Source organism: Microtus ochrogaster, unplaced genomic scaffold (assembly GCF_000317375.1).
Source record: "Microtus ochrogaster isolate Prairie Vole_2 unplaced genomic scaffold, MicOch1.0 UNK1, whole genome shotgun sequence".
Taxonomy (NCBI): Eukaryota; Metazoa; Chordata; class Mammalia; order Rodentia; family Cricetidae; genus Microtus; species Microtus ochrogaster.
Window position 1 is genome coordinate 41598650 of NW_004949099.1, and position 26869 is coordinate 41625518.

At 42.4% G+C, this 26869-nt stretch overlaps 1 protein-coding gene across 1 annotated transcript in view; it reads right to left on the reverse strand.

The window, feature by feature from the left end:
* The window catches only part of LOC101985935 (pregnancy zone protein-like), a 47971-nt gene that overhangs the window by 8388 nt on the left and 12714 nt on the right, over window positions 1–26869 (reverse strand). Inside the window, exons 9-26 of the mRNA XM_005365291.1 lie at window positions 26474–26588; window positions 25756–25865; window positions 23214–23375; window positions 21446–21673; window positions 20594–20657; window positions 17016–17158; window positions 13573–13722; window positions 11830–11982; window positions 10165–10261; window positions 7539–7710; window positions 6903–7131; window positions 6234–6360; window positions 5748–5869; window positions 5508–5559; window positions 2278–2361; window positions 1634–1810; window positions 790–877; window positions 126–282 (exon numbers count right to left, since the gene is read on the reverse strand). Of these exons, the coding sequence (XP_005365348.1) occupies window positions 126–282; window positions 790–877; window positions 1634–1810; window positions 2278–2361; window positions 5508–5559; window positions 5748–5869; window positions 6234–6360; window positions 6903–7131; window positions 7539–7710; window positions 10165–10261; window positions 11830–11982; window positions 13573–13722; window positions 17016–17158; window positions 20594–20657; window positions 21446–21673; window positions 23214–23375; window positions 25756–25865; window positions 26474–26588 (2430 nt within the window). The remainder of the gene's footprint in view (window positions 1–125; window positions 283–789; window positions 878–1633; window positions 1811–2277; window positions 2362–5507; window positions 5560–5747; window positions 5870–6233; window positions 6361–6902; window positions 7132–7538; window positions 7711–10164; window positions 10262–11829; window positions 11983–13572; window positions 13723–17015; window positions 17159–20593; window positions 20658–21445; window positions 21674–23213; window positions 23376–25755; window positions 25866–26473; window positions 26589–26869) is intronic.

The window sequence follows — 26869 nt, forward strand, 5'->3', positions numbered from 1 at the left end:
AGCGCTCAGTCCAGAGGACCAGGGCACCACCTCCTCCCTAGCCATCACAGCGTTCAGTCTAGAGGACCAGGCATCACCTCTTCCCTACACATCACAGCACTCAGTCCAGAGGACCAGGACATCACCTTCATTGCATTGTTGAGTAGGTGTCCAGACTGCTGGAAGCAACCATTTTCCTTCTGCTTCCCTGAAAGCCAGTTGAGCGCTTTCGTGATGTGCGTCTTCTCTATAAAGATGTGGGACTGTGCTTGAGCGAAGGCCTTGAGCACGAATGCAGTGAGCCTGCAGGCAGAAAAGGGGCCGAGAGCAGTGCCACCCACCTCACTTTTACAGTTCACCATGTGTTTTCTACAGACCCTGGTCTTCACAGTTGGGTGGAGGCCGTTTTGGAGGGTCTTAGTTGATAGTTTTCAGTCTTTTGGTCTTACAAAATTTATCTCTTTATGAACTGTCACAGCACTCTCCCACCAAAACTGCATTTCCCAGATGACTTCCAGTTGTACCGCTCTGCATCTCTCTCCCTGATCTCCACCTTACCTCTTCTAAAGGGTAGTGAGAAAGTTTCCATGGTGGACAACTGTACTTCCGGCCTTATACCTTTATTTCTTTTACCAGTTGTGCCGGCAGAGCGGGGGGGGGGGTTGCAGCAGTCAGGAGGGATGACATTTGGAGTTTTGAGAATAAGTAACCCTTCCAGAAAAGAATCCCAGGTACAGAGAACAGCAGTTTCTAGACTCCTGAAATGCCTTGGATCAGGAGAGCATGAAGACACTGTTAATTTCATCTTACCAGGTATTTCCCAGGCTGTTCCCACCATGGTCCCCGAATGTGCTGAATGAACCATCACTGTGCTGATAGTTCAGCTGCCGCTGATACCCTGAAGAGGGAATTTAGTTGTTTATGAAGTAGAGTGATACTAGACAATTATTATTCTTTGTTTTTTTATTTTTATTTTTTATTTTTTTGGTTTTTTCGAGACAGGGTTTCTCTGTGGCTTTGGAGCCTCTCCTGGAACTAGCTCTGTAGACCAGGCTGGTCTCGAACTCACAGAGATCCACCTGCCTCTGCCTCCCAAGTGCTGGGATTAAAGGCGTGCGCCACCATCGCCCGGCGACAATTATTATTCTTTGTTGGGAGCAGTGAGACCCCAGATCCTAAATTTCTTGTAATCCCCTGATCTGAGTGCCTACAGCTGCTCTGAGCACGAGACCTTCAGGAGTTCCTGATGACAGGAGAGTGGTTTCTGGTGGTTTTGCCTGGGGCGTGGCTATCTCTATATAATCTGTCCCTGAACACAATAAAGGGGGCATTCTTGGGGAATTCAAGGATGACCCGTGTTGCTGTCTCTCTGTCTGTGTATTTTAATCTCCACCCCCCTTGCCCGAAGCTCGTGCACTGGGTGCCAGCCCACAGAGCGCAGACACAGGGGCAGTGCCTGGCAATTCTTCACCTATCTTAACCCTATCAGAGAACCATTGAGTGAACATGTTTTACTCAACATGTTTCCAAAGGTATCAACAGTGTTGGGAGTCATTATTCTAGCTAGGGGCATTTGATTGGAAATCACAGCAACAGTGATGACCGAATCTGAACCAAACAGCAGGCATTTAGGAGCGCAGGTAAAATTGCTCACCACTGACGAGGTAGCCGATGGCTTTGGACTTGATCGCCTCCGACAGCTGTTGTGTCTCATTCAGATAGTTTAGGACATAGATGTTAGGAACAAAAAGGACCATATTTTGTTCTCCACAGCCATAGGGCATCTTGAGAAGATTTTGGAGGTTTTGCATTGCAGAGCCTAGTATATCACCTGAGGAGTAAAAGGTTATTACAAATTAGAGGAATATGGAGATGGTTTGTGCTGGAATAAGAAAATATGACCAAGAAGGCATATTACTAATGGAATGAAAAACAAAAGGAATTATACAAAAAAATGAGAAAAACAGAGAGCAGGGAAGAAACTGAATGGCAAGAGATAACATCTTTTCTGGTGAGCCATAATGTCTGGGAAAATGGAACTACTGTTTTCATATCTGCTAGGCACACTGTCACCCTGTTGATCACTGAAGATGAGGCACAGCCCTTATCAGCTGTCAGAGTTAACCAAAGCATACAGCAGCTGTCAAACTCACTTCCTTGCTCTCACACAGGGTAGCCCTGAGCTTGCGACTCCTTCCTCAAGTCAACATCTGGTGCCCGTCATGCATGGCGAGGCCCCGTGTGTACTGGGCTTACACAGAGAGAGACAGCTGTTATGGCTGGAGCAGAGAGACTTACCCAGAACGGAGTGTGTAGCCCTGGCAGATCCTTCAACCACATTGGGTGGAAGGATCAGTGACCACTCGTCAAGTAATTCAGTATCTAAGAAGACAAACGAGATATTAGACAGTAATAGTGCGCGTGGGGAGGGGTGAAAGAAACACTCTATGTTGTCATGAATATTGTTCTTCAACATTATCTAGATGCAATCTTTTTGTTTCTCTTGAACCTTAAGCGATTTCTTGAGGCAATTCAGTTTCTCCCAAAGTCACCATTTCTTTCACGGCAAAGTTCATATGGCTTATATATTTGTACTAAATGTCTATAGCTTTTCTTATAAGCATATACATTACAAAGGCTCCCTTCTTTCCCTGTACGGATTATATTAATTCTCTCTCTCTCTCTCTCTCTCTCTCTCTCTCTCTCTCTCTCTCCCGCCCTCCCTCCCTCCCCCCCTCTCTTTGTGTGTGTGTGTGTGTGTGTGTGTATGTACATACACCATGAGCCAGGATCTCTCACTGAATCTAGAACTTGCTGTTTCAGCCAGACTGGCTGACCGGTGGTCCTCTGGGGTCCTCCTGCCCCTGTTCCTCAGTCCCCTGGTGTTGACTGGGATTACAGTGTAATTACAGGTGCTCTTACTGTCTTGCTCAGATTTTGTGTGAGGGCTGGGGATCCAGATTCAGGTCCTCAGGCTGGCACAGGAAGCACTTTACCTACTGAGCCGTCTCCCCAGCCATAATTCCTGTCAATGTTAATGTTTTTACACAGGCATCAACCCCACGAATACGCGTTAAATGTGTTATTGTGCTGGGTTCTGTCTTACATGGTGACTTTCAAAACTCATTTCCTAACGTTTTAGAGCTTTTACTTTTACGAGAAGGGTTAGGTAAGTAAGTGAAGATGTATTTAGTGAGACTGATGTTGATGGCTCCTGGAGAAAGTTAGAAGAGGCTGTTTAAGGGCTGAACTAGTCAAGTGTGGGCAATCAGGAAGTGGAGGGATGGGGAGGTGACTCACTATGGAAAGACTCCTCGATAAAGTCATTGTGTTCAGAGCCCATCAGTAAGTCATGGAGTAAGATATGTCCAGGAAAAATGAACCAAAAGGAAAAAGACGTTAGAGCCTGAAGTGTGATAAATTGTCCCAAGAGGAAGGAGAAGGTTGGTGTGACCGGCTCACAGTGAGTGAGAGACAGAGCATCAGGCCATGATGTTTAGGGGTAGGGAGGGCTTGAGGGTGATGGTGAGGGTTTTGGGACCGTGGAATGTAGGAAAGGTGTGGCAGAGGAAGGACAGGTTCTGACGGATTTGACATGTTCTTGAAGGGAACCCCCTTCAAGAGGGAACAAGAGGGTATGGTCAGGAGGTCAGTTAGGAAAATGCTAACTTCACTTTTTTTTTGAGACCTGGTCTTACTGTCTCGCCTTGGTTGGCCTCAAACTTGTGATGTTCCTGTGTCATTTCTCTAATGGCCAGGGTTTCAAGCATGTGCCACCACATGCAGCTCAGTTAGGATGTCACTGAAATTGGCCAGCCAGAGAGAAGGGCTACCGTAGAAGGAGATGTGGCGAGAAGTGGGTAAATTCTGATATAACTCGAAAGTGGAGTCAATCACGTTTGCGAATGGATGGGGGTGGAGTTGAAGAGAAACAACATGATAAAAGCAGATACAATTTTTTATACTTGACATGTAGAAGAACGAAACTGCCACACTATGAGGTGAAGGGAGTTGGGAGGAGCACGTAGTGGGGCCGGTAGTGCTTCCCTTTGCCGGCAGGGTGGTTCTGAGGTACCTGTTAGACCTACAGTCCTGTAAGCACGGATGGTGGCTAAACAGGAATTCAGGAGGCACATCTGCACCAAGGAAGCATGTAAATCTGTGGACTCTGGCACTCCGTTGTTATTAAAGCTATGTCCTAGGTCTGGGGAGGTGGCTTAGTCAGTAAAGTGTTTGCCTTGCAAGTGTGAGGACTTGAGTTCGAGACCCAGAACCTGTGTGGGGAGGAAATGCCAGATGTATTGTAATCTCAGCTCTGGAGGGGCAGAGGCAGGGAGATTCCATGGGTTTGCTGGCCAGCTGGCTCACCTTCCTGGCTTAGTGAGGGGCCTTGTCTCGCAAAAACATGGTGGATAGCACCTGAGGTACAATGCCTATGGTTGACCTTTGTCCCCCATATATATGCACATACATACACCCATCACAGGAACATGAACACACACACACACACACACACACACACACACACACACACACACACTGTATGTAGATGAGACTACCAAGAATATTTCCATGAATGGTCTCTAACTCATGATGGTTCCAGTCACAGAGTGTGATAGTGATGCACAGTCAGTGGAAACCATAAGCTCCTAGAATTCTGAGCATCACCCTTTCCCTGGACCAGTGATGCGGGATGCAGCACTCTCTAGTGATGCTGGACAGACACAGCTGTCCTCCGTTTCAACTTAGCCAGCATGGGAAGGAATAGAAGAGCAAACAATTGTGTTGCTAATCTATGAGAAAGCGTAGGTTAGGTATATTAAATGGACTTTTGACTCATTATTTTCAATTCGTGATGGACTTAATAGGTTGCAACCCCTTTGTAAGTTGAAGGGCATCTCTATAAGGAATGGGCTTGTAGGTAAAGCCTCACCTTGAGGAACATTCTAGATGGCATACAACTTTTTAGATGGAGATCTTTATATGGTCATACTAGCAGTATCAATCAAATACTGTTGGGGGGTCTTTGTTGGTACTCTAGAGATACTGCCAATCAAAGCATACGTATGGAAATATTTAAATTACTAATGTAACAGTACAACCAAACAAGGACACACAGTTCCTTCAATAGCCTCAACATAGTTTGAGTAGTTTTACAGACACAGAGACTAGACTTAGAAAGAATCTTGTCCCAGGTCAAAGCTTTTAGTTCTTGTCACTAACCAGGAGCTTTCCAGCAACTTTTTCACCATGCCTCTTTTTTATCCTTAAAAATATAATAATAATGATAATATAATATGATAATATCATCAATAGTATTTATTCTTTATTCCCTTGGGAAAATTAAGCATATTTTGAGAGATTTTCATCAAAAAGGGCTTCTCTTCATGAGATATCTTTAGGTTTTCATGGAAAGGGCATGCAAGTTTTTGTTTATTTTTTTCTTCAGAGTAAGCTGTATCCCAGAGATGATTTTTCCACAGCTACAAATGGCTTACCTTGAGAATTTTGTGTTTTGTTACACTTACCTGATGCACACAGTAGTGTGTTGAATGTTTGCTCCTTCTCGATTCCTTCAGGCTTAAAGTTGAAAAAAAAAAAAAGGCAAAATGATACATAACATACAAAACCAAACCAAACCAAACAAGACCCCAAACTAAACATTTTGAAGTACACTGAGCTATAGACCCATGCACAATCTTGGAAGTGAGATACAGTTACCCAGATTACAAGCACAATGTCATACGACACACTCAGTACTCACACACCTCGACTATCAAGGGTTTGACTATGGTGTCCTTCCGTACGAGGGCTGGCACTTTTGCCACCTCATTGCCACACAGTTCTGCAGACTGCAAAGCTTCTGCGGTGGCTGTGAAGTTCACCTCCCCTGGGAGAGAAAATTTTGATGGCTTTAAATGGTGATACTCGGGCCAGGGAGATGACCCAGCTGTTGAAGAAGCTTGTTGCCAAGCCTGACACCCCGAATTTGATTCCTGGGACCCACATGCTCCTCACAAGCTGTCACCTGACCTCCACATGTATGTCCTGGCACACATGCACAATGAATAAACGTATTTGAAAATTCAGAAGAGCACAGTTATACTGTGCTAAGTGTGGTGTCCCCCCCCGACCCCCCAGTGTACACAGTGGTTTTCTGCTTGGTCGTTTTAAATGCAAGAGGAGAGAAAGCACAGCCAGAGCAAACCACTGCAACACAGAGCATGAAATCAATCAACAGCTCTGACACTCACCCAGTGACTTCGGGGTCACAGCCCAGGACACAGTTTTCCTTCCATTGCCATAGATACAGTGAGAGTCTTTATGGTCTCCCACTGGGACTGCCAGGAAATCAGGAGAGTTCTCTAGGTCCACACGGATCTGTCCCCAAACCCAGACAGGCAGAGAGAGTCAGAAGTCGAGGGTGCAGACAAGGTCAGAGACTTTGCGATGTGTCATAATGGGTAAATCCTGGCACACACTTGGAAGTTTAGATTTTTACACATAGGAATGGTGCCAATGGCTGGGACTTTTCTGCACCAGTGGAGGAAGAGATGTTTCTTTAGACAGACTTTAAATACAAAGTCATTTAGTTGGGCATGGTGGCATAGTCCTATAATTTCAGCATACTACTGGTTGAGGCAAGAAGGTGGGCACTTTTAGATCAGCCTGAGCTGTGTGCACAGTGAGACTATGTGCCTCAAAAAAAAAAAAATCTCAAAAGGAAAGACTAATCATGTCGAAACCATATCTGAAGTTAGGGAACATTTACAAAACAGCATGTCGCCAGAAGGCTTTTCTCTGAGTAAGTTCCTTTCTGAAATGAGGGCATGTCACCCAGCTCTAGGAGGGGTCTGAAGAGCCCTAGGTAATGGAGTGGAGGCTGATGGGGTTCGCACTCGCTTCCAGAGAAGTGCCCTTACCCGAATGCTGTGAGACATATAATTGAACACGGTGGCTTTGAGGGTGAAGGCTTCTCCGCGCACCACAGAGTAGGGGAGGGTGAGTTCCAGGAAGAAGGGCTGGAAGACGGTGAGAGAGATGGTGGGGGAGAGACCGAGGCCGGTAGCTCCGGACAAGCAGAATGCGTTGGCCTTCCACTCTGTGATGGAATCAGGGACCTTCACTGCCAGCTCACTGCCGCCTGATACGCTGGTGTGGAGGAGAAAGGGCAGGAAAAAACAAAAACAAGAACAACCAGAATGTGGTGACTCAGAAATCAAGTGCAGCAAACATGGGACTAGATCTTGGGACTAGATGCTTCTGTTCGGGGTTCTCTGGAATTCCTCCTCTTTTTCCCGTTCTGTCTCTCCCCCCCCCCATTCTTAATTTCTTCTCCCCTCCCTTTTTCTTTTCCTTTGTTCCTTTCCTTTTCCCCTGGTGGAGAAGACAGCTTCCAGTTTTCTGTTACTTCTGAAAACCGGGAGCCACATAAGGAGAAGAAATGTTTCGCTGTGAGGTAAGTGAACCGAAAGGATCCGGAACCAAGGACGACACCAAAGTCCCAGAGCAGGACTCACACCTTCACCTATGCTTAGTCCCAGGGGCACCCAACTCACTCCAGTGGCACCATGTCCCAGATCCAGGTCTCCGGGAAGTACTTCCTCACGGTCTCTCTTACTTCCACCTCTGCAAAGTCTTCCTCCATGGCCGAGTCTACCGTCATCGCGTAACTCACTCCTCTGAAGTTCCCTGTTGTGCCTGCTGTCATAGGTAAGGCTTGAGGTGGTCCTTGAGAAGACAACACGCAAGCCCCACAGTGAGACCAATTCTCATAACTGACTTTGAGTGGTTGTTGTTTCTTAAGTAGGAGAGGGACATCTACCTGATAATAACTTTTTAAAAAAATATATATATATATATATATATATATATATATATATTGGTTTTTCGAGACAGGGTTTCTCTGTAGCTTTGGAGCCTGTCCTGGAACTCCCTTGGTAGACCAGGCTGGCCTCGAACTCACAGAGATCCGCCTGCCTCTGCCTCCCGAGTGCTGGGATTAAAGGCGTGCGCCACCACCGCCCGGCTCAAAAATATTTTTGTTTATTACTTTTTACATTTTATACATTTGTTCTATTGCTTCATGGACTAGTGGTGAGTATATTTTTTCTTTGTAAAGCAAACATAACTTTTTCTAAGATGGCTGTTCTCTTGAAATGATAGTCATGTTTCCCACTGGCACTGACAGTCAACACCAAAGACCAGGAAAGGAAATTCACTGCAGCCAGGTTTCAGAAATATGACTCATTTCGCAGTGCACGAGATAGAGACACAAGCAGTAAACAGTAGGATCTTGGAATGTGTGTGCTACACACCCTAGCCTTAGAAATGGATCCCAGCTCCATGCGGGACTGTGCATCCCAGTCTAGAGGTTGGGAAAGACGGGCAACAGCAAGAAGGTCTCTGAAGATGCCACAGCAAAAACTAGTCCATGGTCAAAGGTGCTATGAGTCTGAGTGCTCTCTCAGTTGGCGTCATCGATTTTGCTGTAACCTTGGCTCTGAGCAAACTATGTGTGCACTTTGCACTGCCCATCACTGCTCGAAACACCTGGCACAGACTCCAGGCTGGTGTGTGCTGTGAGCTGCGCTGGTTTCGTTCTCCACAGAAAGGCTGCTGCCCTCAGAGAAGCATAATGGCCGAATTGCAAAAATAAAGAGTTTTAATATTTTCCTTCCAGCACAGAGACATCGGGTTGGGCTGTCTCTGGACTGTATAGTTTAGAATGTCTGAGTTTTTAAAAACTGCTGCTGTTTGAGTTGTTGGCTTGAGTTTGATTAAAAAAAAAATGGTTCAATGAATTTTAGCATGGAATTAGCCCGGAACTGCCAATCATTTCTGAAATGGCCATAATCACGTGACTACTGTTTTTACTGTGTGTTTTTGTGAAGTGCCACTGTTAGCATTGATGAATATAAAGCTAACATAACAGCCAAGGCTGAGGAACACTGAAGATGCTTCAGGTCCTATAGTATCCAACACGCATCCAAAATTTAATCCTTTGTGCAAGAGAGACGATCATATTCATCTCATTAGCATGCTTATTTGCCCTTGTTTTTAATAAATGGCAAATGCATAGGTGTACTAAAGAATTGTTTTAAAATAAATTTCTTAATCATTCACTGTCATTAAATATTTTTACATTCATAAATGTTTGACACAGCTACATGCCAGGGTTGCATCTGAAAAGACGCTACAAGTGCACAAAGTTTAACAAGTTCACTGTTCGCCATGGGATCAGGTGCCACTACAGCTGGTCCTCGTGACTTCACCATGTGGAGCTTGAGGTGGTCATTGGTTGATGGGAAGCCCAGGAACGGGAGGGAGTTCCAGGGAAACAGCTGTGCAAATGTATTCACAAAGGTGGAAAGGCACCTTCAGAGGTTAATGGAAAGCCTCTCTAGGGTAGAATGTGTATTTAAGGAGTGTGCGTACCATAGTCAAACAAGTCATTAGTGTAATTATAGAATAAAACGCCATAGAGGTTAGGATAAAGATGTCTTTTAAGGCAAGACTCAGTGAGGCAAAAGAAACAGACTCACAAACAGCTTCTGTGCGAGCCTAAAGCTAAGCCACGCAAAGCTCAGCCCCTGAGACGGAGTGCTGACCGTGGCCTGAAGCTCAGCCACTGAGACGGAGTGCTGGGCGTGGCCCGAAGCTCAGCCACTGAGATGGAGTGCTGGGCGTGGCCCGAAGCTCAGCCACTGAGACGGAGTGCTGGGCGTGGCCCGAAGCTCAGCCACTGAGGTGGAGTGCTGGGCGTGGCCCAAAGCCTCAAATGCTGTCACGACTGACTGAGCTGTGGTATCTACAGAAGGGATATGAAGAAGCGAGATGATTGATGTTTAGGATAAAAAAAAGCCAATTTTGACAAGAGAAGGGAGAGAGGGGAGGGATGTGGGGGAAGAGAGAAGTGGGGAGGGGGGAGGGCATGCTAGGGAGAGAAGCAGTAATCTCATCTGAGTTCTATTTTTGGCAGAAGATGTGACTTGTGAATACATTGCCAAAGGAGTTGAGTGGTGTCTAAGATGTACATGTAAATGATATACGTGTATATGATGTATATGTATATATGTATAAGCCAATTGAATAAAAACACTCTTTAAACTCCCACCCTACCCCAGTGAAGCATCATTTTTTTTGCTCCTTTTATTCTAGCAGACAAAGAAATCATACATTTACCTCTATAGCTGCCTCCCATTCCTGCATAGGCACGAACTGGCTGGCAAAAGCTGGGTTTGTGGATTTTGGAGTTGGTAAAAATATTTAATCCTACAGACTGGAAAATATTACATGTTAAAGCATATTGGAAACTCCAGAGAGGGGACTTAAATTGTTTTCAGCTAAGCTGCAGACCTCTATAGGAAGAATTATATATGTTTTAAAGGTAAAAACAAAAGATTTTAGTCTATTTTGATAAGATAAAATTTAGTTCACAGTCTGGATATATTTAACGCTCATGGCTCAGCTTAGTTGTAATTAATCTTAAAAATTTACATTGGCAAATGGGACCCTGTGAAATTAAAAAGTTCTGCAAAGCAAAGAAACCAGTCAGCTGGTCGTGAAGGCACTGTCTACAGAAGGGGAGAAAATCTTGACCAACTGTACACCTGACAGAGGATTAATTATCTGTGATATACAAATAGCTAAGAAAACCCTAAACAACAAAATATCAACCCAATAAGCAAACAGGTTAATGAAGTTAGCAGATGGATAGTTCTCAAAAATGAAGTGTAAGTGGTCAAATAACATATGAAACGAGTTCAACTTCCCTAGGCACTGGAGAAGTGCAAATCAATCAAACCGAGATTCCCCTTAGTCCAGTCAGAATGGCGGTCATGAAGGAAAAACACAACAGCAAACACTGACGAGTTTACACTGCTGTTGGCCGTGTAAACCAGTTCAGTCACTGTGGAAGTATGGAGGTTTCCCAAAAGACTAAATGGAGGTCGATATTCCATATGACTCTACTACCCCTTTACCCAAAGCACTGCAAACCAGCCCACCATGGAGACACTTGCACTCCAGTGTTTACTGAATCACTGTTGGCAATAGCTAACTTGTGGAACCAGCTTAGGTGTCCAAAACCAGAGGCATGGATAAGGGATATATACACATATATACATATATGAATTTTCAGCCACAAAGAACAATGAAGCCATGACATTTGCAAGAAAACATACGCAACTGTAGGTAATCATATTAAGTGAGCTAAACCAGTCTTAGAAAGAAAAATATTAAAAAATATTGCATGTTTTTAATGACTATGTATGTTTTCTATCATTTGTGGTTCCTAGACTTTATAAAGATACATAAAGTCGTGTCTACATATATTATAAAAGTAGAAGCAAAACATTCTGGGGGACAAAGGGAACACACAGAAAGGGGGGATTAAGGAAAGGGAGGGGAGACAATACCTGGGGAATATGATCAACAATGTATATACAGACATATGTATATGTATATAAAGACATATGTATATAAAGTTTATATGTATATAAGGACATATATATTCTTTAAATGTAAATTTAAAGAATTTATCTTTCACATGACCTATATTACAGCTGCCATGGAGCTACTCATGTATTAATCTCTAAGATACAATATATACATATATTTACATATCTACATATTTAGCTATAAAACGGTAAGCCACTGTTACTTAAGGTGCTAGAGAAATTCTGGTAGATATGTATGTGCATAAAGTAACAAACTCTGAGAGTCTTTTCTGTTGATGATTGTTTGGTTAGAGACGGTAGGATAAGACTGTAGTGCTTAGAAGCTCCAGGATTTTGCATTTTAACACAGGCTTATCAACCAGCTCTGGAGAGTTCTAGGAGGGATTACCTCAAACACTCTGCTCATGTCGTCATCGTTCAGGTCCTGCTTCGGTGTGTACACAATCCCATTGTGAGTGATATCGTTTACGACGATGCAGTTTTTGTCATTCTCGCCATAATGAACAACCTGGGGAGGCTTTTCTGGCAGTAGCCTATAGATCTGTACATTGGAGGAGAACAAAGGGAAACTGTTTCTTGTTCTACTGTTGAAAGAATTTTATTTTATTTATTTTTATTTTTTTATTTTTCATCAATGTTCACATTGGAAGCATGGTGCATCAGCAGTAATACATAGAAACAGTTATAGTGAAATGGCAAATTCACAATTCAGCTGATTTTGTTCTGCCAGCTTCATAGTAGGCAATTTCTTGTGCCTTTTGGGAAAACAAATGGAAGAAAACTGACTGCTATTCTGCCTGCTTTTACGAATGTTATTTTACTTCCAGATTGTTCTCCATTGCCATGATTTCTAACATTGTCTTCTATTAGCCTCTGACAACTAGAAACATGCTGTGGTTTTCGTTAAAAGATCTTCTTGAGAGGTTAACTCACAGAGAAATTGATTCCAAAGATAGAGTTATTATATATAAACAATCCATGATAAAATCAGCTAAATGGCACATTGCTATTTCACGCACTACAAAGTGATTAATTAATTATGCCGTAATGCATATGGTTAACTCTGTTGAAAGAATTTTAAATGGGATAATGCTCAATATGGAATTTAAGCCACCATGTTGTATTCACCTTTGCCCCGTGTGTGCTATAAGGGATGAGGCAGGGAATCATGGAAAAAGACTGAATGTCCAAGTTTTTGATCTTCTTATGCATAAATACAGCATTTAAAGGGCTGAGAGGATGGCAATGTAGCTCAGTTGGTGGAATGCTTGTCTAACAGGCATGAAACCTTGGATTTCAACCCCAGCACTACACAAACAAGGCATGCTGGTGCAAGCCTGTAATCCCAGTGTTTGGGAGGTGGGGGCCTGAGGATCAAAAACTCAAGGTCATCCGTAACTGTCTTATGAGTTCAATGACAGCCTGGACTATACGAGACTCTTTCTAAAAAGAATGAAGTGAATTTGTCAGCATTGGTCTAAATGTAGTCTAAAGACTATGAAGGCAAGAGCTACAGGCTGGCAGTTTTCAGGTTAATGGTGCAGAGGGAGGCAGGGTAATGGGCACACAGAGACAACTAGATGACTTCTGAATCCTTTATCTTAGCTACCCTGGTCTCAGTAGTGCTGGACCTGGAGGCAAGAAAACTGCTAAAGACACCACAAAGCCAGTAAGCAAGGATGTTTCTTTGAAAACACAAAGACGTTTTGGAGGCATGTTTGAAAAGACACTATTTTTGTCCACTCTTAAGGCCAGTAAGTGCTTGATTTTAGAGAAAGCATAAAAGCCCGGCATCTTACATAATCTGAGTTGGTACAGGCTAGTAAGTGGATTGGAAGAAATTTAGTTCCTCTAAAACGTATTGAAGCATGCTCTCTCCATAATTAGCACATCCTATTTGTGTTTTATTATTCATAACCTGCAGTAATAAGACCTACCCCAAATTATTATTCACCGGTTAAGAAACACCAGAGTAAAACGCAACGGTTCTGTAAAACCCTGTGCCCAGCGACTGTTATGGAATTACGTCATACTGATCATGCTGAGGCTCTTGTCCTCTGTGATCATGGTTAACAAAAATGGCCTTATCATGTCAGCATTCCGTCACGCCCAAGACCGCAGTGGGACTCACTGACTGAGGTGAGAGCTCGGCTTCTGGCTTCAGCAGCAGCACGCTCTGGTCTACCGCACGGAGGGCGCAGAGGGACAGGGGCGTGGCTGTGACCTTCAGGTTGGCATCAGAGGCTGGCAGGCTCTGCGTTGGTGAGAAACTCAAATTTACCTGTAAAGAGAATACGATTAGAGCAATATCTTAAAAGAAAGATGACTTGACTCTCCCCTCCAGCCCGTTCTGAGTTTCTCACTTTCTTTTCCTATCTCAGCAGGTTTACAACGTGAACTTTTCTAGGGGCTCTTCATTCAGCATCTGCAGAATGACCCGGAAGTGTGGCTCGGGTTTACTTTTTTTTTTCTTTATGTAGAAAGTTGATGTTGGTCCCTCTGAAATAGAATCTAGTATGGTACTAAAAACACTCCTGGGAAGGAAGACACAAAACCTTGGGTGGCTGACCTATCAAAGGATAGGTTGTAAGGAGTTGGTGAGATGGTACACCTGGCCTCCTCCAGTCATGGTCACGTGACATTCTAAAGTAGTGCAGTGCTGATGGCCACTGGAGATTTACTGGGCCATCAAAAATTAAATGTCTAATATGCACTTTAAGATGTATGTTGGGAAATTAAAAAGTTTCTTAAAATTAAAAAAGCACCTGAAGGCTTAGTACAGAACAGAACAACAGGAAATTGTCCCAAATTTTGTTAGGGTTTTGATTGTGCTTTGGCCAATAGAAAGTCATGGGTGAGGGAATTGTTGTTGTTTTTCCCTTGATGTAGATATTTCTTAAATTTCCTTTCCTCCTGCTTGCTTGTTTTGTCTTATTCCAGTGTGTTAGTTTTGCTTTATCTTATTTTACTTATTTTCCTTCAGAAGTCTATTGTCAGTATGCTCAGTGAAATCACGATACTTGGGTCAGTGAATTTCACTGCAACAAGGGGTCACTTGGAAATCATGCTGTCCTGAGATGAACATCTGCATCATCGATCGACATCAACCTGTTATATGATTTTTAGAAAATTTAAGTTCATTAGAATGAATCAGTTCATATCTATGTCAAATGAACAAGTTAGCTATTCGGATTATGATCAACTGAAAATATTATTTGCCAAGAAACGGACATGTCAGGAGAACGTAAAACTGCTCCCCGTTGCAGGACCCAGAAGGGACACGGAGTGTGCGTTCTGACAGAAGACGCACTAGATGCTGGAATCAGTGCTGTCTTTAATGCATAGGCCTAGCCAGTGGAGACTAAAATTTGGGTGAGGTTTCAGAGGAAGAGAGTTACTTATTCTTTTATTATGATGGAATTATAAGATAAATGCCCAACAGCCTGACGATGTGACACCCAGAACTTTTTGCTTTGTGTTTTTAGGAGGAAGGATTGCATGGATGCAGATTAGACCATGGGGTCCATCACATCTGAGCTGAAAACCTCACGTGCCACTTTCATTCCACTGCAGCCACAGGGAAAATCATCTCGTGTGGGGTGTGTCACTCCACAGCCGAGGATCATCTCGTGTGGGGTGTGCCACTCCACAGCCGAGGAAGAAGAAAGCTAGGAGAGTTGTCCATCTCGGGGACTGAGCGGTGTCCACCCCTGGATTCAGAACCATTTGCTTTTTCTCATTTGACTTGTTTTTAAGTGAATTTGAGACAGGATCTTGCACACAGCCCAGGCTGGATTTGAACTCAGTGTGTACCCCAGATTCTACTGGGGTCAAAGGCATGCACCCACCATACCTGCCCTGTGTTGTTCTCTCTCACTTAGCTTTCCATTATACGTTAAACCATTGCAGGGCTAGCTGCCAGAAAAACAATTTAAACTAGTACATATTTAATGTGTACACGGCGTCTTAACGGGAAGATGTTTTAAATAGATACAGTTTCTCTCTGTCCAGTAAAAGATGGAAAAAATAGATTGGTTTGAAGAGATGTGTCCCTGTCTGACCCCAGGTCCTTTCTCACTCTCTCAAGCCTCCCCCATTTGCTCACCACGCCATCAGGGGCCTGAATTGGTGACTCTCCTAGACCCGTCCTCCTGGCATCTCTAAAGCAGTCGGTGTTCTCGTGAGTGTGTGTGAGTCTTCCTTTGTGTGATCGTCAGTGCTTTTTTTTTCTGTTGCCTTTGATCACCGTGAGTGAGAAGGCATTTGATCTGGAGTGAATGTACCTTTGAGCTTCCTCTGAGAAATTTTATGGTGTTACTCAGAGGTTTCCAATGCTTTGGCGAATCAGAGGCATTTTTCAGATTTGATTCTGAGTGGAAAGTAATCTTTTTCTGTCAGCTATATGCTGTCAAGCAGTTTCAAGTCTGGAGTGTGAGGCAGGTGATGAGGGGAGACTAACTCACCAGCGAGGGACTGCTGCCCACTGCTAGAGTGGTGTGAGCCAAAGCTTAACCCTCCCGAGATTTCTCTGGCAACCGTGCACGACCCACAGTGGAAGACCCTGGGGCTGATGTAAGAGGCCCACCACACGAAACTCACAGAAGACCCAAACAGAATCTACTCCATGTTCCTGACACAATTCCCAGCTTTAACAGTATTCCTTAGATGGAGCATAATAAAAGATCTTGTACAAGTTACTTTTTTATATTTAATCCTTACTACAGTGTCAAAAACCTGTATATTTCCCTGATTATATTCAGGAGCTCAATCTACGCTCAAAGCATACACTCTTCTGCCATGACTGGATCAGGATCAGAGGTGTGCCAGGAGATAGACGGGACAAGATCGACACAGCTTGGTGAAACAGCATTTTCAATGGAAAATTGGTAACAAAATGTTTTAAAATAATTTAAAAGTTTGATATGGGACCTGAAGAGATGGCTTAACAGTTAAGAGCAGTAGCTGCTTTTCCACAAGATCTAGGTTCACTTCTCAGCACCTATATGGCTGTTCACAACCATCTATAACTTCAGTTCCAGGAGATCCTATGACTTCTTCTGACCTTCACAGGTAACAAGCACACATAAGGTGCATAGACGCACATCTGGGCAAAACACCCATAGGCATAAAATAAATGGATATATATATATATATATATATATATATATATATATATATATATATATAGTTTTCTGTAGATTAGATTTTGAAATCCACGTGAGTCTTTTAAATTAAAAAAACCATTCTGCCTGTGGCCACCTGTTTTGGGCAGTGCCACCAGACTGCTAGCTTGAGAGGTACTTAGGGGAAAGTTAAAGAGCTCTATGTGGTGACTTTAAAATGGGCATTAAGACAGCTATGGTGTACATGACTTTAATCACAACACTTGGAAGGCAGAGACAGGTGGATCTCTGGGAACTCAAGGTCAACCTGGTCTAGTAGCAAGTTCCTGGACATCCAGGGCTACACTGAGAGACCCTGTCTCAAAAAAAAATGAAAATAGATATTACTTATTTATTTCCCACACTTATAAAGGATAGAATAAAAGGATTGGGCTTAGACATAACCACCTACCTTATTGGCAAAACACTTTTCGATTTCGAGTTTCTGAGTGTCGGCAACAATTTCTCCATCAGGTAAAATAGCATAGATGAGCAGCTGGGCCACCGGAGCCATGCCTGGCTCCACTTGAAGTGGGAAGGAAAATACCCCTTTCACTGGAGAATGAAGAAGATTTGAGATTGTGGATCAGGAGTGGATTCTCAATTTTATATCAGAACAGTTATTAGAATACTTAAGAATTTATATTTGGGTCACGTAAGAAGGGCACACACTTTTGCCACCTTGTGTGATGTGGCGCTTGATAAGTGCACGCTGAACAAATGACGCTTTTACAGGTGCAGCTTTAATTCTGTCCTCCGGCTCAGTAGGAAAACCATTCAGTCTATGGCTCTATTTCTAAAGGTTTTCATATTTTATTTTATGTGTATGAGTGCTTTGCATTCATGCATGTCTGTGCAGCATATATGTGCAATGCTCACAAAGGCCAGAAGAGGGTATCAGATCCCTTGGAACTGGAATTACAGATGGTTATGAGCCACTGTGTGAGTGCTGGGAATTGAATCTGGGTCCTCTGGAAGAGCAGCCAATGCTCTTAGCCACGAAACCGTCTCTCCAGCCATATGTGTACACACACACACACACACACACACACACACACACACACACACACACTGATAACACAACTATAGTGAGACACTGCAGAGAATGAAGAGATGCTCCAGACCTACGAAGACCCCCATGGTGAGCTGACTTTAGAGTAAGGGATGCTGCATCTTTATTAGACTGGTAGAATTATGAGGCTAAACGTCCTCTAGGAAATGTGCAGAGTGAAAGTCATGGTCTAGTAGACATCTCAGCGAAGGCGTAACATAGTATAAACAGTTGGTTAGGAAACACAGATTGAAAGTAGTGCCAGGTGTTTGGAGATTCAAGATGGCGGCTTGATGTTTGGAGATCCAAGATGGTGGCTTGATGGTAGTCATCAATCACTTCCCCAGCTTAGGGAAAAATCAAATCAACCAGAGAGCAGCGGCTTTCAGAGGTGGATGGCTGCGGAAGCATGCCAAGTTCAGAAGTGAAGACACAGACTACTCAGTCAGGGAAATGCAAATCGTGTTTACAATAAAATTCCACTTCATTCCAGTCAGAACAGCAAAAAAGAAACCATAAAGAACCCAAACTCTAGCAAAGAAGTGGAGGAGAAGGAACCTCTAAATGCAGAGAATGTAATTTAGCACAGTCACTGTGGCAAACAACATGGAGGATCCTCAGTAAACGGAACATAGATTAACCATATGAACCAGCTATGCCACTCACTCTAAGTGTTTATCAAAAGGACACGAGATCAGCATTCAAAAGAGACGCCTAAACATCCACACTTTGGCTCTGTTCACCGCTACCGGTACATGAAATCAACTTAAGCATCCATCAGCAGATGAACAGGCAAGAAAATGTGGTACATTTAGACAACAAACAATTACTATTCAGCCACAAAGAATAACAAAACTATATCATCACCAGGAAAATGGGTAGAATTGGAGGACGTTATGTTAAACAAAACAAGCCAGATAAAGAGATTAGTATTATGTGGTTTCTCTTATATAAGGAAAAATAATGACTCAGAACTATAAGAAGAGTCCAGGAAAGGGAAGGGAAGAGAAGGATGGGCAAGAGAATAGAGGCTAAAGTATGTTTCATATATGCTTGGAGACATCACTATAAAACTCAGTAATTTGTGGGAACAATAAATATTGATGATTATAATGGTGAAGAATTTAAAAATATGCTGCCAGTGAGGGCTATGGAGGAAGGGGATTCTTGAAGTACAATGGCGGAAAGTCTAGTTGAACCATGTCCTGAAGCTATGTGGAAAGCAAATGTAGGGAACGGATTGAGGTGTTCAGAGAGATGCCTGATGTCCAACCTGGTTTCTTCCTGCTATGCTGGGAAGGTGATAACAGAGTTGCTCACCACAGAGCAAGCAGGACTTGATAATTGTTGGAAACTAACATTATCCAGCTTCTAAGGAACACAGAGTCATTTCTGGAGCTTGCACGTTAGAAAGAGAAACCACATAAAGGATGTCCTCTTGCTAACGTCATAGAAAAGTGAAAATGCCACCATGTTCCACCCCAAAGCTCGCTCTTCAAAGTTTCCTTGAAGAGATTATAAGTATGGCTGACAGAGTCCCCACTCCATCTGAGCAAAAGCCAAAATGAGAGGAGCAGTTATCCAGGAAAAAGCCATGGAGAAGCCCTTGTTCAGCAGGATGTATAATATTGTGTGGCATATAGGAGGACGACATGATTCCTGAGGAATTTACCCAAAAAGAGACATGGTCATAAAGGGTAAGTGAAGGGAGGGCGTTTGGTCCCTCTAAGTACAGGACCTGGAACCAGCCACAGACACATGCCATGTTAGCGGAAAAGGAAGGGTGGCTTCAAGTTAAGAGTCAGTTAAGAGGACAGAGGGCAACCAAAGAGGACAGGTCTGTGTTGGGATCTGGGGCTGTTTGTCTAGGTGGATTTCATATCTCTGCAGACCAGCGCTTCTCAACCTTCCTGATGCTGTGACCCTTTAATCCAGCTCCTCATGTGGTGGTGATCCCCAATTATAAGATTATTTCATTGATACCTCATAACTGTAATTTTGCTACTGTTATGAATGATAATGTAAATATTTGATATGGAGGATGGCTGATAAGTGACCCTGAAGGGGTCAGGACCCCTAGGTTGAAAAACTCTGTTCTAGATGGATGATTTTTCTCCTTGGCTTGGATTGTATTTATGCTTAATTTAGAAGATTTGAGATGATGTGATTTGGAACTGGTTTGTTGTGTATGATATATGAGATTTGGGGACTCATATAAAGGCCATGACGGATTGAGGCACTTGTTGATGGAGAGACTGAATTTGACTTGTTGGATGTATTTGTGGATTTTGGAATGATTGTGGTAAGTAGAATTTTAACCCTGGACATTGGATCTCGGAATCTTTGAGTATGTTGTTTTATGTGGCAATAAAGTCTCCCCAGATGCTAAACCAGGACCTTGAGATGTGAAAATTAGTTTGAATTATCCAGGTAGAGTCAAGGTCACTACAAGAATGTTTTTCAAAGGCAGGTGAGATTTGAGGATGGAGCTGGCTTTGAAGGTAAAGGAATCAATCAGGACATGGCAAAGGCACGTAGGAGAGGCAAGGACATTAGGTCCTTCTAGCAGATCTAAGGCGGTCCTGTTAATACACTGACTTGAGCCCAGTGAGGCTTCTGAACAGAAATATGTTATGTGCCAGGAAATGTGTGGCATCACATCTGGGCAGCAACAGGGATCTGTCACACAAATACCTGAAGAGAAGTTTTCTTTGGTCATTTTTTATTTTTGCATTTTGATTATTTTTGACTTTTTGAAAATAGTTATAAATTTAATATTCTTTCATTCAGGGAAAATACCCTAAGATGCAGAAGTGTTCAGAGCAGCTTCCTCAAGGGATAAGTGAGAGCTGCGTGCACTTCTTATAATGTGAGAGGGGTTTCAGCTTGCCCAGAGGGTTTGGCAAGATGTGAGGGCATAAAAAAGGGAAGATACTTACTGTTTCCCTGTTCAAGTGACAACAGGTGGGTTCCTGAGCTAAAGATGCTTCCTCTTGCTTTGATCTGAAGACAGAAGGAAATCCATCGTAAGGCCTGTCTGCCTAGCTTCAGCACACTTACAATATATAATCAACTACCATGTTACTGCAACTCAGGAGTTATTTCTATCACGGTATATCCCTCCCACCTTTTCCCTGTATGTACATATATACATTTTAAATAATAAGTACACAATTTTGTGTTTTATGTTGTTCAATATTTATCATTCCTAGGAATCTGTGAAAAGTATGTGTGTGTATGTCTTTAGCACCTACTGTATGTGAGGTAAACAGTGGAGGTAAATGTAAAACAGAAGTAAATCCTCTGCTGTTACTCTTATTTTAAAATAAACAAAAGACTCTTCCTTTAAAATAAACAAAACTCGCTCTCTATGGGCCTGATTCTGAAATGAGGTAACTTGAACAATTTGATATATATAATCATGATAATTACGTGGACTGTTGTTTCCAGTGTTCAGGTGAGATGACTTATACTCATTTTAGAGCATGAAGTCCAGTAAATTATCCAAGGTCCCAGGACCATGAAGAGATGAAACAGAAATTAAAACTCTTGTAAATTTGTTACCTTTTCATAGAAATAGAGAAATGTTTAGAGTCAATATTTCAGTGGTGAACAGGAAAAATGATGAACTAAAGCCTGAGTAATTTCATAGGAAGCAGTCTATCTTTTAGTACAAGCCCCCCAAAACTCCAATATTAACACTGATGTCCTGCAACCTGCTGGTCTGCGAGGAATCCAGTAAATCTGGAGTTGATGCAATTAGAAAGAGATGCAGGGATTCTCATTCTTACCAGATAGTAAAAGGTTAAATCTTTTTCATCCTTCAGGAGGTCTCTGTTCAAAATGTATTGTGTCCGAATCTCCTGAGTTTGCCCACAGGACAAAGTACCAAGAACAAGTTCAAGATGAATATAACTCTTGCTCGGGGAGAAGATACGAGTTGCAGAACGATGTGCTTGTGTGTGAAATTCACTAAGCCACCAGTTATCATAGCAGTTATTGTTATCCTTGTAGGAGACCTAATGGGAAAACGTAGAGCACATTTGTGTTTAGCGTCTGTCTGTCTATATAACTACCTATACAATATCTTTTTGTAAAAAATATTGTAAAAAGTCTGTTTTCTTAAGTCGATAGCTGCTTTCCCACCTCCCTCTTAATGGTCTGTATTCTGTCAATTATATTTTAAATAAATGCTGATTGGCCAGTAGCCAGGCAGGAAGTATAGGTGGGACAACCGGACAGGAGATAGAGGAACAGGAAAATTCTGAGAAGAAGGAAGTTCTTTCTGCAGTCCTGACTCGGCTACAGAGCAAGCAAGATGTAACTGCCTCACCGAAAAAGGTACCAAGCCACTTGGCTGACATAGACAAGAATAATGAGCTAATATAAGTTGTAAGAGTTAATAAGAAGCCTGAGATACTGGGCCAATCAGTTTATAACTAGTGTAGACCTCTGTGTGATTTTTTTGGGACTTAATGATTGCAGAAACTGGGCAGGGCAGAAAACTCAGTCAACATCTTAAGTTTATTTAAGCTTCTGTATCTCAGGTTGGCTTTAAAGCTTATACTTCTTCCTTCTGTCTCCTGAGTTCTGGGGTTAAGAAATGCTCACCCTGAGCCGGATGTGATGGTGCACACCTTTAATCCTAACACTCAGGAGGCAGAGACAGGTGGACCTCTGTGAACTCAAGGCTAGCCTGCTTTACAGAGTGAGTTCCAGGACAGGCAGGGCTGTCTCAAAACCCTCTGCCCCAGAAAGGAAGGAAGAAGAAAGGAAGGATAAAAGGAAGGAAGGAAGGAATGCTCACTGTGCTTGTGAGGCTCATGTATAATTTTTTCTGTATAGATTTACTTTATTATTTGTGTGTCAGGATACTTATTTTCCTTTACTTATTCATCCTTTTATAATTTCATATTTATATTCTTAATCAAGTCCTCGAACTTATTATTTTTCTTATCCCATTGACCATTGAACTAAGTCTCTTCTTCCTGAACTTCTCTATTTTTGTGCCTTTTTTTTTTTTTTTTTGGTGTGACCCACTTGGGAGTAATTTGATTGAGTGGGGGCAATGTGGAATATGATTCCCCTCCTCCTGCAACCTTCCACAATCTGCTCCCTGGCAGGGTGGGGCCTTTTGAGCCCCCCCATTCATTATGAAGTGTTGATAGGTCCGGTTATGTACAGGTCTTGTGTAGGTAGCTGCTTCTTTATCTTCTTAAAACTTTATTGCTTGAGATTATTTGAATGTTCAAACACAAACAAAAATCGTATTATGCTAAAGGAATCAGGGATAATCTAACTGGTAATAGAACTATGAAAATATTAAAAACTTCAAGGCAATACAAGGCTGGTATTTCGTGTTCCTGAAGGCAGGCCATGCTGTAAGTGTCCCTGACACAGAACTTTCTGGCCTTCCTGATTTAAGTTTCCACATTACTCTGTGTTATTTCCTATCACGATTTCTTTTGTCCCCAGAGTTCAGGCACCTCTCATATATTCTCATGTTGTGTAGTCCCCTGACCAAAGCCTTTTAGGCCTCACGTTCCCATTTCCACTTACCGCAATGCTCATGAATGTATTCGTGAAGTTGGACGTGTCAATGGCAAGGTTGACCAAGCCATGCTCATCAGTGGTGAACTTGGACAGGTACTTAGATACATCTATGCGGACAGTTATGTTTTTGTTGGGCATTGGCTGACTCTTCTCATCGACAAGACGAACCTAGAAACAGGAGAGTGATGTCTGGTTACCAATGCCAGCTAGCCACACCATCTTTCTAGTCTGTTCTGTATACATCTCTGCCTCTTGCTCTGTCCCTGTCCCTTACCGAAGATCTTTATATTTGTAAATGAGACATTTTCTGAGTTTTAAACTGTGATATTTCCTTTAAATATTCCTTAAGTTTTTAAAACCTGAAAGTTTATTTTTATTTTATTGTTTTTTAATTGACCGTATTTACCTTTTATTTTGTGCCACGTGTGTGTCGGAATTCAGAAGGGAGCATCAGATTCCCTGAGTTCCAGGTGGTTGTGAGCTTTATTGTGGGTGCTGGGAATTGACCCTGGGTCCCCTGAAACTGCAGCTAGTGTCCTTAGCCACTGACACATTTCTCCAGCTCCCTATTTTATTCTTTTTAATTGAAGAATAAGAATGCTGTATAAATTTTAGAGTACAATGTGATGTGATGTCTTGATAACTTCATGTAATGTAGAATGATTATATCCACTTAGTGAACTTATCCATTATGGCTGCCTGATGTGGGTGCTAGGAATTGAACTCAGGTCCTCAGGAGGAGCCACCTCTTAACCACCGAGCCATCTCTCCAATTCCTTGTGCTAGTTACTTTTATATCAGTGTGATACAAACTAAAGTCCTTTTAGAAGATAGAACCTGAACTGAAAAAAGTTGCCCTCCCTAGGGTTGGCCCATGGGCAAGTCTGGGCTGCACTTTCTTTATGATGATGTGGGAAGGCCCGGTCCATTGTGAGTGGGCCCACCCCTCAACAGGTGGCCGAGGGTTTCATAAAAAAGTAAACCCGTCAAACCATAAGGAACAAGCCAGTAAGCAGCACTCCTTCATAGCCTCTGCTTCAATGCTTGCCTCTAGGTTCCTGCCTTGAGTTCCTGCCCTGACTTCCCAGCTGTTAGGCTACCATCTTCCTTTCTGTCTTTCATTTCTAGGGAACTCACATGTTTCTGTTTTCTCGTGATTTTCTCTCTACCTGTGAAGGCCTTGCCAAACCCCAACACACTTATCTATGTCTCTTCCAATTTGATAGGAAATAGTAAAAATGAATGAAGAAAGCGTAAAAGTCAAAGTCAGATATAAACTCCCAAATATAAGTGAGGAAACTGCTCATCAACTTAGTCCAAAGATTATTTGTCATGAAAGCAAAGTTGAAAACTGCCCAAAACTGAGGTGATATATGAAAGGAAAAGGGCAGTTTACTCCATTGTGTTATCTGGCCTAGAATTTACCAGCATTGCTATTACAAACATTGCTTTAGCCCTGAAAAATAAATCTTTAAAAATGTTTCAGTAATTAAAAATTTTTATCATTCTCACAAAAGGCTGTTGATAGCTCTTGGATGTTAAATGTTTCCCAAAGTCTTGGATCCCAGTGTGGTGCTATTGGTATTGGATTTGAAGTCCTTGGGTCATTGGGAGTGTGTTGTCCAAGGAGACTGGAATCTGGGCTCGCTCTCTCTCTCTCTCTCTCTCTCTCTCTCTCTCTCTCTCTCTCTCTCTCTCTCTCTCTCTCTCTCTCTCTGCCCTTCTTTTTCTCTTCACTATAATGTGTGGTGTCACCACAGACACAACTTACAATGGACTGAGACTTCCCTGGGCCTAAATAAACTTTTTACCTTTATAAGTTAAAGGTCTCAGGTATCTTGTTATAGTAATGGAAAGCTGACTAACACAATTACTTTTAAAAATTATTTCTGGGAAAAATTGCATTAGAAAAGCTTTTTTTTTTTTAAATAAAGAGGGAATCAAAGAGAACATAGCCAAACTACACAGAAAAAAAAAAAAACTATTACAGAGTTATGTAAGGAAGGTGATAGTTTAAAATTTGCTTTGTTTTTCAACAGTTCACTCTCCTTGATAAACATGAAATTTGCTACTATTTCTTTTTCTATGTAATTGCTGTAACATATTTTGATTTTGCAATTAATTTTTTTTTCTTAAAAATCTTATGCCTGGGGTTGGGGCGATGGCTCAGTGGATGAAATGCTTCTTGTATGTGCACGAGGGTTCCGATTCCCAGCACTGCAGAGATGCTGAGTGGAAATGTCAGCCTGCCTATGATTCCAGAGCTTGGAAGGCTGAGACAGAGGCTCTCTGATGCAAGCTGGCTAGCTAGACTACCCAGCACTGTCAAGCTTTGAGTTCGAGTGAGAGACCCTGAGCCAAAGAGTAAGGTGGAGAAGGCCTGAGGAAGACTCCTGGTGTCAACACAAGCACAAGTGTACCCATATACATGTGTGCCTACGCTCATGTAAAGATGTATGCACATGCACATGCATCACAACTGCACAAACATACACACAGAAGAACATTTCATGTCCCCTAAGTATGATCATGCGGGAAAGTATTTTACCTGCCCAAAGAAAGGTAGCCCTGGCCTGTAGTGCGTATCCACTTTAGTAAATGTCAGTGTGCTTAAGGTGTTTGTTATTTCACATGATCCATGACCAGTGAGTTCCAGTCCTGAAAAAAAAAGAGAGAAGCTAGTTTTATCTATCCCAAACTCACCTTCTACCTCTACCTCAGCTCTCATCCGTTATTACAAAATGCCCACTAATCTTTGAATAATTTTATGAGGTATCACATCCAATACATCTTTACTTATCCTGCATCTTCTGTTAGCCTTATTTTGAAAAATCAGTTTGTTTCAGTCATTATCAAATATATCTGAAGCTAGCCATGCTTTTCAGAAGCACATGGAAGCACCTCATCGTCTGACTCCATTTCCTCCGTTCTGAGAATGAGAGTGCTTTTGTGCTTCCCCCGGCCTGTTGCTAATCTTCCAAAATGTCACTCATCCTCCACAGAGTGCATCAAATGCCAGCGTAAGGGTCCCCCTTCTGTCTCTGCATTAGAATTAACTACTTAAGTCCCAAATTCCTTATGGAAATTTGATCACAGTTATATACATACACTCCAACACACATACACCCTCTGCTTTTAAACATTTAATTTCTTGAGATCAGTGACCTGTCGTTTTCATACTATGTAGACTCTGTAAAGTATACCAAACTGAATGGAAGTTTAATAAGTTCCCACTTAATTGACATTTATTTTAAAATAATACAGACCTGTGCCCTCCTCTTTGACCTTGGCTTCCACTTTTATGTTCATGTCATGGCCTTTTTGTCTTAGCTGAAATGCTTTGGTTTTTATGACTTGTCCGAAGCATCCTTTATCATCTGCCTGAGGAGAAGAGGAGAAGAGGAGAGAGTTCCCAAGCTCTTTTATTTGCCATCAAAATGCCAATTATAAGTTTGCAAAAACATTTTAAGCATTCAGATACCTATTTTGTGTGTGTCCTTTCCCAACCCTAAGGATGAATGGTTTCTTTGTTAATCTCTGGGTTATTTATAGCCAACCTTTGCTTCTCCTCTCTTCCAAAGATGGATCCTTTTTCTACCGCATCAGCTCTCCTGGAGTTTCCAAGTGTACCATCGTATTTTGTTTTTTTTAATTTTTTAAAA